The sequence below is a fragment of the Zerene cesonia genome, chromosome 11 (genome assembly GCF_012273895.1).
Source record: "Zerene cesonia ecotype Mississippi chromosome 11, Zerene_cesonia_1.1, whole genome shotgun sequence".
Lineage (NCBI taxonomy): Eukaryota > Metazoa > Arthropoda > Insecta > Lepidoptera > Pieridae > Zerene > Zerene cesonia.
Genome location: NC_052112.1, coordinates 1 through 17,428, shown reverse-complemented (window position 1 = coordinate 17,428; position 17,428 = coordinate 1). Strand labels below are relative to the sequence as shown.

The 17,428-nt window shown below is 36.8% G+C and overlaps 1 protein-coding gene across 3 annotated transcripts in view; it reads right to left on the bottom strand.

The window, feature by feature from the left end:
- The window catches only part of LOC119830392 (FMRFamide receptor-like), a 101,394-nt gene extending 87,469 nt beyond the window's left edge, over positions 1 to 13,925 (bottom strand). For 2 of the 3 annotated variants that reach the window (XM_038353396.1, XM_038353392.1), the window contains exon 1: positions 13,593 to 13,925. Coding sequence is in view for 1 of the 3 variants with exons in the window: in XM_038353392.1 (XP_038209320.1) it covers positions 13,593 to 13,620 (28 nt within the window). In the remaining 2 variants the exon portion in view is untranslated. The remainder of the gene's footprint in view (positions 1 to 13,592) is intronic. The other variant, XM_038353394.1, reaches the window with a different exon arrangement.
- Positions 13,926 to 17,428: the final 3,503 nt, after the last annotated feature.

Below are 17,428 nucleotides of genomic sequence, written 5' to 3'. Positions count from 1 at the left end.
TACAAATGTCATAAAACGGATATTAATGAAACTTGCCACTTGTAGAGCTTGAGTATGAATACCACACATCGGGTTATAGTAATATTAGCGTCTACTTGTGACGAAACCGCCAGGACAGCATTTTACGATACAAAAGTAAATTAAAGTTATATATAGCGTGTAAAACCGGAACTGCACACACTGCACAGATCACGATACGAAATAAATGCGTGATGGCAAACATTATTTAAGCGAAATCTTTCACTGAGCTTTAACAAGTAAAATATCCTACAAAAGCGAATCTCGATTCTCATCTATTTTTAGTTAAACCTTTCGTACTAGGAACATTTAATTGGGTAAAGCGTTAATTACTCTTGCTTGCCCGAGCCCGAGGCTTCGAGAAGGAGCCTTCAAGGAGGACTCTGATGACGTAAGACGATTCCCTCTCTACGCAATTTTTTAAGAGTTTGTGCGATTAAACTATACAATTATCATATTAACAATTATAATATGTTACAATAAAATATAGTTTAAAAAAACTAAAAAACACGCTTTTCAAGCACATCAAACTAAAAACTATAAAATAATTTTTAATATAAGCTGAAAACAATAATGAACGAAAAATACTAATATTGTTGTGAATAATTTTTAATATAAACTGAAAATAATAATGAATGAAAAATACTAGTATTGTTGTGAAAAAAAAGCGTGGGGCGCTTTGTGCCATATTTTTCGTGTACTCGATTGGAGTTATATATCTATCATACAAATAATTTTTAATATATGCTGAAAACAATAATGAACGAAAACACCTTATTTCTCACTTTAAACATGCAGATTTCATTCAAATTTCGTACACTTATCAAGAACCATCATTCATCCCATCATCCCATTGCTCAATACACGAAAAATATGGCACAAAGTGTATCAATGAATCCACTCGTGGCAGTGTTAGCTGAAGGAGTCTGGTCTCTCGCGGGAAAGCGCCCGCGCCGCTGCTCCGCTGCGGCCGGAGCCTAAATAAGTAATTTACGTGGCGATTGTTTCTGATGAATTCGTCGGCTAATACGCGGGTTTCGCACGGATTAGTTAAATTAAATTAAACATTTAGCAAACAATTTGCGTTCGTGATAACAGATTATGCCGGACGGGGATCCGGTCCGGTGTGGGAACTTAACTAATTGTTATAAAAATATTCCCACACGACTGAGCTGTAATTAACGGATCTTGGTTCCCTGTTCTCTAATGCTTCCTGGAACAGCGTGGAGATCAATGCGTTTTATTCCAGTACTATTGATTGATTTTATTCCTTGCAGTACCTCTTTATATTTCGATCGAAGCCGTCGATCCTATTTGTAACTGGAGATGAGAATGACGGGAGATGGTTGTGAATGTTTCGGATGCTGTTCAAGTCAAGAAACAAAATTAAATCCAAGCAAAAAGTTAATTCTCATTTTAGCTATATAATTGTTTGTTAGGATCGGCGATGGGTGATATAAGTATAGGGTATACATTGAAGTCGTATGTAAATCGCATTTTAGCAAAAAATAACTTTGGATACTAATGCGATGGATTGCGTCATTGGACAAAGTTTCCTTAAAATAATATTTTAATTGCTTTACATTTCGTAAGCAAAAAGTAATATATCAACTGTTTTTATAATTGATACTTAATTGCCGCAGCCGTTTCCCAGTTCGGGAGCTGCAAATAATCGCATTGATCGCGAGCGCTAATTAAACTCTCAGCTGCTGATAAACATTCCTAGCATTTCCGAGAGCATCGAACAGCATCATTTGAATCCTACTCCACTCGTCTAAACTATGTGCCCTTTATTTTTGTATTAATAGCAGACTTTTAATTTTTAGTTTTATAGCATTGAAATGCTTTATAAATTAGAAATTTGAAAGAATAGAAAAAAATTTTTCTATTCTTTCAAAATTTCTAATTTATAAAGCATTTCAATGCTATAAAACTAAAAATTAAATTTAACAAAGGCCGCGTTCCATCGATACAATATTGTAATCATTGAAATAATGTTTCGTATTGGTTGTGATGGTTCTTAATCATCTCAATAGATGGCGTGGGGTGCCCCTTAGGCACATGAAACCGAAAGAATAGAAGAAATTTGATTACTGTGGCAGGATCACGGGTGGCCGAGAGGCTAGGCGTTGCTACGGTTAGGCAAGATACGCAGGTTCGAATCCTGCCTCGTGATCAATTTTTTTCTATTCTTTCAAAATTTCTAATTAATAGCAGACTGTTTATTTAATTTTCTTCTGTTAATTTAATTTTATTAATTACTATTCCACATATAAAGATGAAAAGTACCATTTATACATACATATCGTAAGATTTTTTACTTGAAAATCTCAGAATGAATTGTTAAGAAAATGTGACGACATGACGTAGCCAGCTCAAAGCGGTGCCGCAGGCGGACTCGCTGTCTGTCGGAAAACACGCACCAAAATTATCATAACTAATATTATTACATTAATTTTAAGTCCCTACAGCAAACCTGTATATAAATATGTAAAATATGTTGTATCATAAGTCTCAGGGTCACCCACACTTTGATGGAATTACGAACAAAGATCGCGGCAGCAGATTATCGTGTGGCTAATATATTATATTTGTCTCGTAAGTTGTGATTTTGCGTGAACACTAAACAAGTTTTTAATTGCTCTAAGATAAAATCTTTAACATAACATATTTTGGAGTCGGTCGGATCCACGGCGCCGCCTCGGCCGGCTGCTGGGTGTCCGCTCCACTAATATTAACACATTATTACATTTCCATTTAGTCAATTGAAACAGTCGCTTCAGCTATTCTTGGAGAGATATTTCACCCAACTTCAACATTAACTTGATACTTTTTCGTTAGGAAAGTGTATTATATTAATGACTTGATTCATAAGGAGTATTGAACTCCTTATGAATCAAGTCATTAATAGCAAGTGGCTAATAGATAATAAATATGTTATAAATATATCATCTTTGTCACATGTTCTCAATTCGTTTCTCTACATATTGTACGAGTGTGTATGTGACCGTTTAATACCGTTGCTCGTTACAACGCGTGTTCCTAGTTGGAACTAGCGATACCTGAATGCCTTTATTACAACTAGTACTATAGGCACACGGCAGCGCTGTCGGCACACTACTCATCACTGCCTGCACTGTTTCCATGCATGCGTAAATATTTTGAAACCATAATACGAATACAATATAATAATGTTAAATTGCATTTAATAAAATTAATTTAATAAAACAACACAACGACACAATTTCGAATGCATCGCCAAAAAATTCTTTGTATAAAGGAGTCGGTGCATAAAAAACAGAAATCCAATTTATTTATTCAAATGATCAGTCACGAGTTGCTCTTTATGTTTTTGGTCTCGTAGACTAGGAAACAAAATTGTTAGTCAATCGTATATTCAATTTAATTTAAAATGAAGTCGTAAAATGATTAATCGCTTTTTAAATTTGCAAATTTTGCTTAACTACTCGTATTTCTTTGAGTTCTTTAGATGTAAGAAATTATGTTGTTTGACCTTTTTAAGCAGTATATATTTTTTATGTGATTCTTTTTCTGTTTGAAAAGAGATTCCCTATGGCCCGATCCATGATAAGAAAACCACGACCTGATTATGGAATCCTACAGGAACAGGGGGAACTTTCGAAAATCGTAGGGGTGACTACTGCGTTTGCTTTTCTTAATTAAGTATTTAAGGAAGGTCTCGGTCTAGTCGATTTGATGATAGAGTCGAATAACGTGCAAGGGAACTCGTCAAATGTTTACTTGTCATTGTACTTGACAGCTACTTTTTGCTGGCCTTCTTCCATACGAGTCAATTTGCCACCATGTTCAGTTCGTATAAAATAACCAATAAAAAAAATTCCCTCATCTTTCAAAAAGTGAAAAATAAAGTCAAGTCGGTACCCAAAATAAGAAATTTTTAAATAAAGGAAAGCGGTTATCTTTTTAAGTCCGTTACGCATTACAATAACGTGCAGACTATACATTATTTTATATACAGGAATGTATAATGTAATTATATATTGATAATATAATTAATCATATTAATAAATACAATTCACGCCACGCTGAGAACGTCAGAACGGTATTTAATTTATTGTAATACCTGTGTATGTCAAGTTCGGAATAAAGTTTCGGTTTCTAAGTTTTCGATTAAGCAATAGGTACCTGCTCTGATACAACGAGTAGGACGCTAGCTACCTACCGTCGCGTCACGCGCGTCAGTCACGCGCCGCCTGCTGGAGCTGCGATGTCGCTCATCAAAACTTTGCACTTTATCTTATTGAGTTTCCAACTCTCAAGAATAGATAACTTATCTTCTTTAGCAATTATGATGTTTCACAATTCTACAATACAAAGCATTTTTTCTTTGCAACTTAATAACAGAATTAATATCTAGACACTTCGCGTTGCAGACCGACACAGCTAACTACGGACTACTAGCATCTACCGCGTCTACTCACTAAGACGCGTCCTAAATTAATGGGAATCCGCAGAAAGTGGCGCAATATGCCTGGAAACATTTTATGCATGCGAAAGCAAAACGTCTTATCTTGGATTGGACCACGTCTTACGAACATAAATTTAATAACTGAAATGGTTCAATCAACCGTTATACACTGGCCACGGGCCATTGTCCCTCGTCCCATGTCCCGCGAAGGGACCGGGACGCGCTGCAGCAGTTATGACGCATTTGTTGGGCTGATTTACGACGCGAGCGCGTGACGCGGCGCCGCGGGCTCTCTCGTTTTGCAAATCGGCACAACGAATTTTTTCAGATCCAATTAACATATATGTATGTCATTTAATTTAATTATAAATCAGCGTAACCCACACCAGCCACCCTAAAAGTAAAGTTATTTTCATTATATGTACTACCTTATTCATTAATCAAAATAAAATCTTTCAATGTTTCTTTAAATTCCTCTAAGAAGGACATTTCCACAGAACCACAGGTATAACAGTTGAACTAATCGTAAAGCGAAACGCGCGAATTTATCCCGTAGTGCGGGCATAGGCGTGGTCTTACTTAAGCGATATTTTTGCCGCCAGTGTGCCTACTTCTATCTTACAGAAAGAAGAAACCTTGAAAAAAGAAATCTCAAGCTCTAAGCTTTGCATTATCTGAAATTTCTTCTATAGGAAACATACAAACATACACCAATCGACGGACGAATTCACAATATTAAATGATTTCCTGACACACACATTATTTCGTCTTTCGGTTTAATATTTTTTTAAGAATTGATATTAAATTATTTTCAGTTAGACATTTTTTCCTTTCTTTACGGCTATATTCGTGACAGCGATTACTTTAAGCGAACCTTATCAATCGGCAATAATCTGCTGTTTTCAATTTTTCGTCTTGTTCATTGTCACGCTGTCGCGACGCCTGCGTCACGTCCCGTCACGTCCCGTCACGTCCCGTCACGTCTGCGGGACAATGAGCCCACGATACATCACTGTCGATCGGCCGCTGTCCTTCATCGCATAGCACTGCCACTACCTCGTAACATTTCATTACATTTCTCCTATCCTAGAGTATTTCTCCTATCATAGAGTCCTCATATCATATTTAAAATCTTATTCATGCTTCACAGATAAATAACAAATTGCGAAAAGTATAAATTTTTAGTTTCTTCATACATTTAAAATATTTTCTTAAATTTTCAACTTGTAATAGGTACTTACTTAAGTGTAAAATTTTGGCTCATAAACTCGTAGAGGCATTGAATTGAAATTAAATTGCGATGAAGCAAGGCTTATAGCAAAAATAAAGAGAAATTCGAAAACCTTCAAGGTTTTTTTTTAAATCACATAAGATTTTTTGAAAATAAAAATATGCCAAAAAGTCAACACAAAGGTTACTTCCCATACTCCCGTTGACAGAATCAGCAGCAAAGTAACAGAAAAATATATAATTACCTCAAAAGAAAGGTATAATTACCTCAAATTTGAGACTTCCTTAGTCTCAAATTTGAGACAGTTATACCACAACCCGTATTTTTTTAAAGAATCGCTGTTTCACACAATTAGGATGGTTTAATTTCACTTAAATTTAAAATACTATCTGAAAGACATTAAAAAACAGCCCATTGTCTCCGCTTGTAACCCGCCTCACAAAAAAAAAAACAATTGGATGAATTATACGCCTCTAACCAATTGGTTAATATATTTTTCTGTTTGTATGTTCGCCAATCACGTAATTGGGAAAACAATATTAAGTTTAAGTTATAATATTTTGTTTAAAAATAGTATTTTTTGAGGTGGAACACTACTGAAAGATACAGAGACCTTCTTAAATTTATGTTCCCATGACTCTCTTATGTTACGTATTTCAATAAGCAATAAAAATACAATAACTTTTATGCACAGACCTGTGCGGAGCCCGCGGTGCGCGAGCCGCGCTCCCAATTGGAGCCTGATTTAGCCGTAGGCCGTATCTGTCCTATAAGTATGCCACTGTTTACCAAACATATTATACTCGAATTATTATCAATTAGATGACTATAAAATATACATTATGCAAATTCCGATTAAATTAAAATAAAAATTGACCCCAAGACTCGTTTGCGTCGTTTGACGTAGTAGTTGTATAAACGGGTTGTATTGTGCCGCGGACGAGCGGAAACTCCTTCATTTGATTTCAATAAAAAAGGCAGAATGATTGCTTATAATCACACACGCGTGTAATTTGTCGACAAAAACCGCGTCAATCATATTTCTATCTAAACAGTCGTACTTATGTATATGTATTTACAACAGATTCATATTTACAAAACTATTTACTGGTGCTTCGTATAAACGCTTACCAGTTACCAGTACAACTCACGCTAACGGGATCTACGATTCTCATAAAGAAAACGTTTGAATTTGTGATTTGGTTTACATATTATCATCAAAATTTTAGTCAAAATTAATAATTCTAAGTTCAGAGTACAATACGTCGTGGTGGAATCGTCGGGTCGGTTTAATTTTGTAAATTATTCAACGATTGTTGGCTCTCACTACATATCAGCTGACCGGAAACTGTGACTGAGGCAAAGTTTCGCTATAGTGGCTGGCTGCTGGGTGAACAACTGAACGACTTTTTCTTGTCATAGTGGGCAATTGAGCTGGTGGTTCGTGGCCATGTCGCGAAATTCGTATGTCCTGCTTATAATTACCCAATAATAAAAATAAAAAAAATAAAAAAAACAATAATGAGACCCACATAATAACCCAGTAATTAGATATTCTGACGGATATTACTCGCCAAATAACACACGATGTTATATGTGTATAGCGTACCACAGCGAGTGCGCACTTCAATTTTGGTGTGAATAATTGCAATGACGTTAAGTCACTGTTTTTCATAAAAGGTTGATGTGAAATAAAAAATAGCGTGATAAAATATTTATTGCTATAGGTATTGGTTGGCGCAGCGCGAGTCGCTACCCGACCGCCGGACATTTTTTATATTTTCTTGAACGACTGATAAACTTGTTTTAAACGAGTTTATTATGAGTTTACGTTATTATTATAAATACAAAATGTATTTGATCCTATAATGTATTTTAAGAACTGTCATTATACTTTTCTTACGGTAAATTAAACATTCGTTAGACTGTCTCACCCAGCGTCAATACAGAGCATTAAGCTTTCGATAGAGCTTGCGTGCTTGTTGTCAAACTCCATTGCGGATATGCCTACATTATACATGTACATATATATGCCTATACCAGGCTTCGAAAATATCAGATGATTTTAGTTATTATGATATCATTAATATATATCAAGTTTCATATACCTGCATATCAATATTTTATGAAAGCCGTTTTATTATTGTATCGTATTGAATTGAATGAATACTGTTTACATATATGCTACATTAACACACAAAAATAAAAAATAAAAGGTTTTTTTATATTTTTTTTTTTGTGTGGGTAGGTCCAATAAAACCAAAATATGGAATTTATAATTGATTTGGATTTATGAAGTTACCTATAGTATTAATTTTTAAATTCATTTTTGTGTTGTAATATTATTATAAACGCATTTGATTTACCGATAGGTGTCGACGAACCCAGTTTCATTGATAACATATCAGATATAAATCGGATACATTATATCTTCATATAGTTTATCGTGGAACCCGACCTCGCCGGTCACATGCTTAAGCTTATGAACTAGCGTGAACAGATGAGCCCTCTGTGGTTTCATAATTTGTATGCCATATTTCTGCAGATTCTTCAGAAATCCATTTATCGAATCGGGCGATGTGGCGCGTACTTTGCGTGTTTTGATTGGTTTGTCAATTTATTTATGTTCACCATTGAATAAAACCATAGCGGCTGCACAAACAGTCAGGAGCTCCGTAGTGTATGGAAGGCAGTCAGCAGGCCCCACCAGGCCGGTACGGGACGCGACAGGCCTATACAAGCGGGACACCTGTCGCCTCCTGTTGCCTGGCCGGCAGGCACAGTATCTGTAGGAAAAACCATTCACCTACGCACGAAATACACCTAAATGGTGCTCTAATTGAAATATATTTCACGGAATCCTTATTCCATTAAACTCAACTTTATCTCTGTATGTTGAAGCGGCCAGATGTTAAGAGGGCACTCGACACACGGCGGTAACAAATTACCTGTCCACGCAATTCATTGACTTTTCTGGCGCAATAAATTAAACATCACCTTGGATAATATTAATTTACGTAACAATATTAATTTATTAACATTGAAATGAACCTATAATCATTTATTAAAAGCGTAATTATTCATATATTATTCAATATCTATGTTATAGTATACACATATATTTTGTTTTTACGAGTTTTATCTAATGTGGATTTCCTTCCGTTAATTATCACAATCTCCGTCAACGTGGTTCGTGTCAGAATTCGCACAAATGATAAAAGATAAAAGGAAAAGCGGTGATACAATAATATAATGGGAAGTGATGAAACACTTAACAGTTTGTAGAGTTCGCGAGAAGGCCTGGCGCGCCGCCAGCGGTCGCCGCGCGGCGTCCCGCCCAGCGCCAGAAGCGCCAGTGCGTGCCAGTGCGCCGTGCCAGTGCCCAGTGCCAGTGCGTGCCATTACATTTGCTCGAGTGTGTACAAGTTACACAAACTACAACGCATTCATTTGTTTTCAATGTTTCGGGCGCAGGCAATCTTTCACACTTAACACAATACTTCAATTTATATAAGTAATTGGTAGCTTTTATTCTTTAAAAAGATACTTAATTATCAAAAATTATAAACTTATTTACGTCCTTTTTTACGAAATCATCTTATTAATAAAATGTTGGAATGTATGTGCAGTTATTCTTAACCGACTTTAAAAACGGAAAGGAAGAACTTCTATTTCCGTCTGTATTTATTTTTTTTTGCGTTTGTTGGACCATATTTTCGGCAATTGTAAACCGAATTAAGAAGTTTTTGTTTAGTTCGAAATAGGATGGGGGTGGTCCGATTATCTGATGATGGAAACTCAGGGAAATCGAGGCAGTCGATAGTGATTAAATTAATATTTGATGTGCACTAAAAAGTTAAAAATAATTATTTTTCAACAAAAATTTAACCGACATCAAACAACTCTAATGCGAAAATTGGAAATTCGCTTAAAAATAATATCAGCTATTGGTCGGTCCGGTGTGTCGGTAATGAAGCGTTTATTGTTATCCTTCTAATTAAACCATTCATGTTACAAAATGACATATTTAAGTGATTAATGTCATGTTCCGGATCCGCCGCGTAACAACCTCCCCCGCACCCCCGCACCCCCGCTCCCTCCCGCCGCGCGCGGGGAGGGGGGGGATGAGTTGGTTCACGTACTCGTTCATGGTCTGCCCAATGAAAGCTTTCCAAAGATTGATCGTTTTTTTTGACAAGCGAGTATTATTTGACGAATGACTGAAATCTACGTACGATACACTATGTTCCAATAATGGTTATTCAATTCCGATTCTGATTAATGTCCAAAGCTGTAAGTTCTAAGTGTTCTCACGTACACATCTCCCGGTTGGTGATAATTTGTCGGATTCCTAATATTTTAAATCCTGGCGTTTTTTGGGAAAAGTTTCGAAGCATTTATACACAATTAGACGTTTATGAAAATGAGTTCAAAATCTCTTCGCTTTTTGTTCGCAAACGATATATAAAAAAAAAAAAGATAAGGATGGGAGCGGAGGAAGCCGCGCCGGCTTATTTAATCGGCCGATCGGTCAAGTGTGAGTCGTCCTTACAACACCAATGGTGCCGTACCTGGTTTTCTAAATATATAGTTATCTATGGTACTTTACAAATAAGCTGAAGAGCAACTGCAAAAAAATTTACACCCATCCAATTTATTTACAATGCCGTTGCTTAATTTTGATTTGTTATTATTTGTTGTTATAGCGGCAATAGAAATACGTCTTCTCAGAAATTTTCAGCTGTTTGACCGTGACGGTTCAAGAGATACAGCCTGGTTACGGACAGACAGACTGTTCCGTTTTAATTTTTGTTTACGGAACTCTAAAAATACCAAATTCAGTAAATATTCTTATACATATTTTTGAATCGTTTCGTAACTATAAAATGATTTACAATATACATTAAAATGTTTTTTTTTTCAAAATGCAGTCTTGCATAGATGAACTAATATATAAGGAAATTGTTATAAATATTATTCCAATAATAGGAAAATATTATAAATCTGAAATTTTATGATCCACATAAATCAAAAGATTTTATGATCGCTCGCGAATTCATAAATATTATAAGTAGTTTAATTTTATTAATCCGTCTTGATATCATAAAAACGTTTTATTGAACTATTGGAGTATTGCGAGGTTACTTTAGTGACAATGACATCAACAGCGATTCACCTACGAAATCTAAAACGCTTCTGTCTTAGATGATGCGATGTTTGTGTATGCTCTGTGTGATTCAGTACATGGCAGCGGCGGCGGCGCGGCGGAACCTTCGATACAACAATTGATGAGATGTTAAAAAATCAAAACCGATGGTTGTGAAGAGTACTTACACTTTCACATTCCGAGAGATGAACATCCTATACCTAAGAATCACTTCAATTTTGAAGAGATCGCTTACTACCAGCTCAGTTGCTCGCTTTGACATTAAAAAATATGAACCAACTTGTACTAGGGACGTCAATGACCTGTACGTGCAAAAAGTGATTTACTTACAAATTCTTTCTGCATATCAGTGACGGCTCACATTGTATTGTGTACACACCAAGTGGCGGGCGGCAGCTCCGCTCAACCGCTTGGTAATAATATTTCAATTGCTTTAAACATCATTATTATTGCACAGATCATTGAAATACCTGCCTACTACGGTATAGAACGATAAGGAAAAAAAACATTTCAGACTCCCTACTAAACGCCACACGTAACGTTTGTGAAATAGATGCATGTTATGTTTGTCGCTCCTGCACGCAAAATAGCGATCGTGTCGGTGTGAAATAAAAGGTTATAGATTTTTGACAGCTGCTCTGGATAACTGCAATTGGTGCGATGTGCTGATCTTAAAAAATATATTGTATACTATAATCGCGCTCCGGCCGCCGCCGGCCGCTCTGGCATTTAGCAATCGTTAATCATAATATTTTTAATATTTGACGCTTAATTAAATGCTGATTATGATTTACTGGACCGAATTGACTTAAACTTAAATATTTGTCTGAAAATACATCTTTAATATTACTTTTTAACATAACTAGCTGTGACCCGCGGTTGAAACCGCGTAAGTCCGTATCCCGTAGGAATATCGGTATAAAAAGTGCCTATGTGTTATTTTAGTTGTCCAGCTATCTACGAAGCAAAATAGTATTATTATTCACCAATAGATGTCAGGAAAAAAACACGAATAAAACACGAATATGACATTTTCTAAAAAAAAATCCTAGCTAGATCGATTTATCGCCCCCGAAACCCCCTATATACTAAATTTCATGAAAATCGTTGGAGCCGATTCCGAGATTCCAATTATATATATATATATATATATATACAAGAATTGCTCGTTTAAAGGTATAAGATTTCAAAGTCGAAGTTGTCGCCAAAAATAAGTAAAATGTATACTTAAACCTCACTGAGAAAATTCTAGTAATTGTGCAAGTCGAACACGCTTTGGCACGAATCGCGGCCCGCGCCGGAGAGGGTACCGCGTCCCCACAGACAGGCGCGAAAACATTGAAAAAGTACTCAATAAATACTTTAGTACTCTACATTGCACTAATCTGGTCATCAGACATTAAATCATCTGTGATAGATCACGATCTGATATACACGAACACGTTGTAGGCGCACCTCGCACCTGCCTTTTCTTTTATGTATCATAATTATTTCCACAATAAATGCCGACACGTAGTTTTTACACAGCAATATAGACAAAGCACTGACCCACTGTATAGATTATTAATAAAAGTTACAAAGTAGTTAAGTAAGTAGTGTTCGAAGTGTAACAGCGCTGCTCCTGCGTGCCGCGCGCTTTCCCTCCAAGCCCATACACACCGGCAAATTTAAGTTACCGAATGATCAGCGGCCTGTAGGGGATCATACATAATGTATCTCAGAGCCGCCGGAACGACGAACAAAAATAATTGACATTTGAACAAAACGTACCTTTGCAATTTTTATAATTATACAAAATTGCATATATTTATAATATCTTACACTCCAGCCCGAACCGAAAAGTGACTTCAATCACTGACCCAGAGGCTAGCTGTTTTCCTATATAACATATTTTTTAACAAAATACTTACGTCAATCATTATTAGAATGTAAATTGTATGTATTATTATACTTTCAGCTAATTGAAATGTTAATAATGTAGGTACATTAAGTAAAGCCAGTACCCATTCAGTGTGTGGTCAGTGGTGGGCACTTACTCCACGCGAGACAGCCGTCCAACAAGAAAAACGAAATCTTTCCCATACATTTAGTAGGTACCTAGTACCTGCTAAACTTGAGAGCTCTTGCTCGAAAGATTATGTAAATTCAACATTAAAAGATCTTCCTTTATACTTCGTTCAAATAGACAAATGTGTTTAATGAATTATATATCAGAACTAATTTCTATTAAAATTCGATATTTTTTTCGAAATCCAAAAATATATGCTCGTCCCGCCTCCGCTTGTATATTAAGAGTCCTGTTTTATCCCAAGAGAGCATTTAATCGGGATAAAAAGTAACCAATCACCCAAGTTAGCTTATACCCTGTCTGTATACCAAATTTCTGCGTCATCGACGGACAAACATCCAAACAAACAAACGTTCACGTTTATAATACTAGTGTGATTATGTAGCGAAGAGAATTACCAATACAATAATTATATAATTAGTTATGTTCGGTTAATGTTGCATAAGATAAGTAGGTGATTAAATTTATAAGAGTTTAACAGCTAAATAAACAAAACGTATTCGAATAAATTCAATGACATTAAAATGAGTAGACTTATTTATACTTGGTAATTATTAATTATGTGTTCACACGTTTGTCGCGATTCGTACATCCATTTAATTAAGTAATTAATGTCCGTTACCATAAGCTGCAAGAAATAAAAGTAAAAAATACTCACCGAAACAGTTAATGTATATAATTAGCATTCGCTGCTACAGCGTCCGAGCGCAGCTTGCACTTCCCCGTAGCTCGCAGGGTGCAGCGCAACCGAATGCGTAGCACTTTCACTGAAACTTCACTTTAATATACTTTAAAACTGCAAGGGAGCGTTCGCCGGCGTTACAGAATTTAACAAGATGTTTCGCGGAGCGAGTCGCGAAGTAGTTGCGAAGTTTAGTGCGCGTCGCGGAGCGGGCGTGACGCGGCGGTCGCGCGGTCGGCAGCGGCTCTGCGGCGCTACTGAGCGCCGCCGGTCGCCCGCCGCGGCCCAGCGCCCGCTGCCCGCCGCCACCGCCGCCACCGCCGCCACCGCCGCCACCGCCGCCACCGCCGCCACCGCCGCCTGATGCCGCACCGGCAGCCGCTGGCAGCTGCAGGGCCTCCTCACCGTGTTTCGCAGACACAACGTGCTCGGTACCAGTAGCACTGTATGTGTAGAACGAGTCGAAGTAATGTAGGTATGCAGTCTACGTCATTTTTATGTGACTTCTTTAGAATGTTTTGTTCTTATATTTACAATTTATTATAAGGGTTCCGTACAGAAAAAGTTAAACGAGACACTATCATTAAGACTGATGTTCGTCTGTGTGTCTGTCCTGTCCCCAGGCACGAGCAGTGTCTCAGGAACTGTGAGGATGTTTTCATGATGTTGTTATAGCAACATTAAAAATAATAAAAATAAAATATATCATAATAAACCAAGGTTAAGCAACGTCTGGCATGTTTGTGTGTAAATTGTATGTGTACCCTTAGTCCGACTCACACTTGACCAACTTTTCTCAAGAAAAAAAAAAATCAAGAAATTATTCAGACAAGTCAAGAATAAAAGCCAATAAAGACGTAGACTGATGTACGCACACATTTATACAATCAATCTCGGTCGGCTCCGTCGGTACACGGGCCGCACGGACACATGCGTACATACATGTCATTGCCAAAAATGTAATTCACTGAAATCTATTGATTGTAGGATAAAAATAAATCACTATTACTATGTTCTTTAAAAAAAAATGTGAGCTGTCACGGGGCGCCTGGCAGATGTGAAAAATCGACATTATTTTTTTTTTTATATATACCATCGTCTAGCGTGGCGACGCGTCGCCACGGCATGCGTCCACGCCAGAAATCGGTTTTACGTGCGGCTATAGATGTTTCACATGAAAAACAGACATAATATGCATACGGAAATAGGTGTATAATCTCAATCTACTAGACCGAGTGTCGAGTGCTGCGAGTAAATCCAATCAAACAAAATTTTAAGTAATGGAAGAAATGTAATGTTCAGATGACATTTAAGATTTCACTCCCCGACGCCCGCAGAACTCCTCCACTCGTATTTCTGAGTAATACTTTGTAATTCCATATTTGATTTGTTTGTTCATCTTCGTTTCATCAATCTCGAGAGTCGAAAAACGCGTGCAGTACTCCGCTCGACTACTGCAACTACTACACAGTGATAACATGCTGTATGCAATTTAGAATGAGTGTAAATATCTATGTTTCAATGTAAGTTCGAGTTGGACATTTCGAAGTGCCGCGGCCGCGTGCGCGCCGCTCCACGGCTCTGATGCGAAGTAGGCTAATAACAACCATAAAAGGATGAAATGCGTTTCCTCTTATTTATTGATCATTGTTACGTTTTTGGCCATATTACACGGCATGTTGCCTTTGTCTAAACAAACTCGATGTAGTCACCACGTCTTTAAAAACAAATTGAGCAACAGATTAAAGATACCATAGGAGAATAGCTTACTCCAAGCGGATCCACTTTTGTACCGTTATTGGTCCCTATACTACACTAAAATATAGTGAAAGTTCAACATTATGCCAAGGATTACGCAGAACTGAAAAAATTTATGAGACTACTTGTCGTTGTGCAATTGTACTAACTAAATTTATTTGTACTACTAACCAATGACACGTGATCAAAACAAACATGCTCATGCTCATAATTAGCTTCTTTTAATATTGATCCTAATTAGATGATGTATCTTGAAAGACACCCGCAGGCAATGGGTTTAGTGAGACTATCTGCTATTTGTAAATGTAATTTCATTTTTAATGACTTCTAAAAAGGGGGTAGCAATTCGATGTGTATGTATACTATATTCTAATTAAATAATAAAACAAATTTTTCAAAACTTCTACACTTCTGACACTATACGTCTACATGCTCACAATACATATCATACACTTATTTATTCTTTAAGTATTTTTTTTCTTATTTATTTATTTATTTATTTTTTTATACATTTATATTCACTAAATTCGCTGAATACTTAAAATTTTTATAAATATTTATATTATTGAGTTACAATATGCTTTTTTTTTTCTATTATAGTATATGTCGGTGTGCAACCGCACTTCAAACAACATAGTCACGCACCTTCTAAAACAAATCTGGTTCATTGATTGCAATTAGGTTCAAAATAATTTTCTGGAATGTTTGTTCTCAAATTAAGAACACAGATTATTATTCTTTAATATTTGACGGTAACATTAAAAAAAACTAACTGATTTACTTTTTGTAATCATCTTAAATTTCTTAACGCGTTTCGTTTATAAATTTTAGTAAGTTGCGAGAATTGATGCTTTATTCAAACAAACAATACATCCAGTTTTGCTATAAAAATCCGAGCGCGCGCCGGTTCAGAAACACTTCGACTCGAAATGTCGTAGCGAGCGGAGCTCTTAAAGATCAAAATAAATTGGAATTATTCACAACTGTTTTTCTTTCTGCTACATCACTCAGTATCGGCGATAGCAATGCTCAAGGAAGTCGGGACGTCAGCAATGCTGGCGACACACTTCTTCAATACAACCACGGTCACCTTCATCCGTTATATAGATATTTAGAAGCATTCATCAAACTCAAACATTTATTCATTCAACTAGACTTCTTATAGAAGCGCTTTTGAATCGTCATATTACACAGTTATAACATTTACCACCGGTTCGGAAGGCACTTTCTACAGAGAAGAGCCGGAAAGAAACTCGATCAGTGAACCATCATGTATATCATCTGCCCCATACCCCACTGTTCCTATCCATATACCATATACCATCTGTTCCTCGTGTCATAACTATGTCTATCACCTACTCGTAAGTCGATGTTATTGTGTACTTGTAAAATAGTATTAAATATATACTCTCACCTAACTAACCTAAATCGTCTTTCCCTATACGACAAGAGAGATGCCAGATTGGTCTCAGTCAAATTTGCGTTCATTGCAAACTGTCTGCTATACATGAGAGTCACAGATACACTCCGGGCTGTCCCTCAAACGAAATCTGTAAAGGTAGGAAGCAAAACTGCCATGTCCGGCCAATATTTGCACGTGCAGAAGTTCGAATGGGCACGCACGAACTAGTTTGTATACCGCCCTTTTGCAGTTGTGCCCTCATCGTAGTGTCGGATGTGGATGGTTGCATGCCTGATTTCCCTATATATATGTGGAGTCGCTGAAAATTCCAGGTTATTTCCTTTCTGTCCTTAATTTCCGAAGCTCGGCCTGATACATCCTTAAGTCGCTAGAGAAGCATAGCTTTCGTCTTAATTTCGGTATTTCCTTTCGACAAAGAAAGGGCCGCTCCTACTTGGCTTCCGCTTTTGCTTCCATCAGGATAGATTCCGCTCTTTTGTTCTGGATGTGGAGTCATCGTTAATGGGGTCACAAGTTCTGTAACTCTGTATCGCAATAGGTAGGTAGGTTTTGGGTTAGGTTAGGTTTTGGGTTAGGTTAGGTTTTGGGTTAGGTTAGGTTTTGGGTTAGGTTAGGTTTTTCGGTTAGGTTA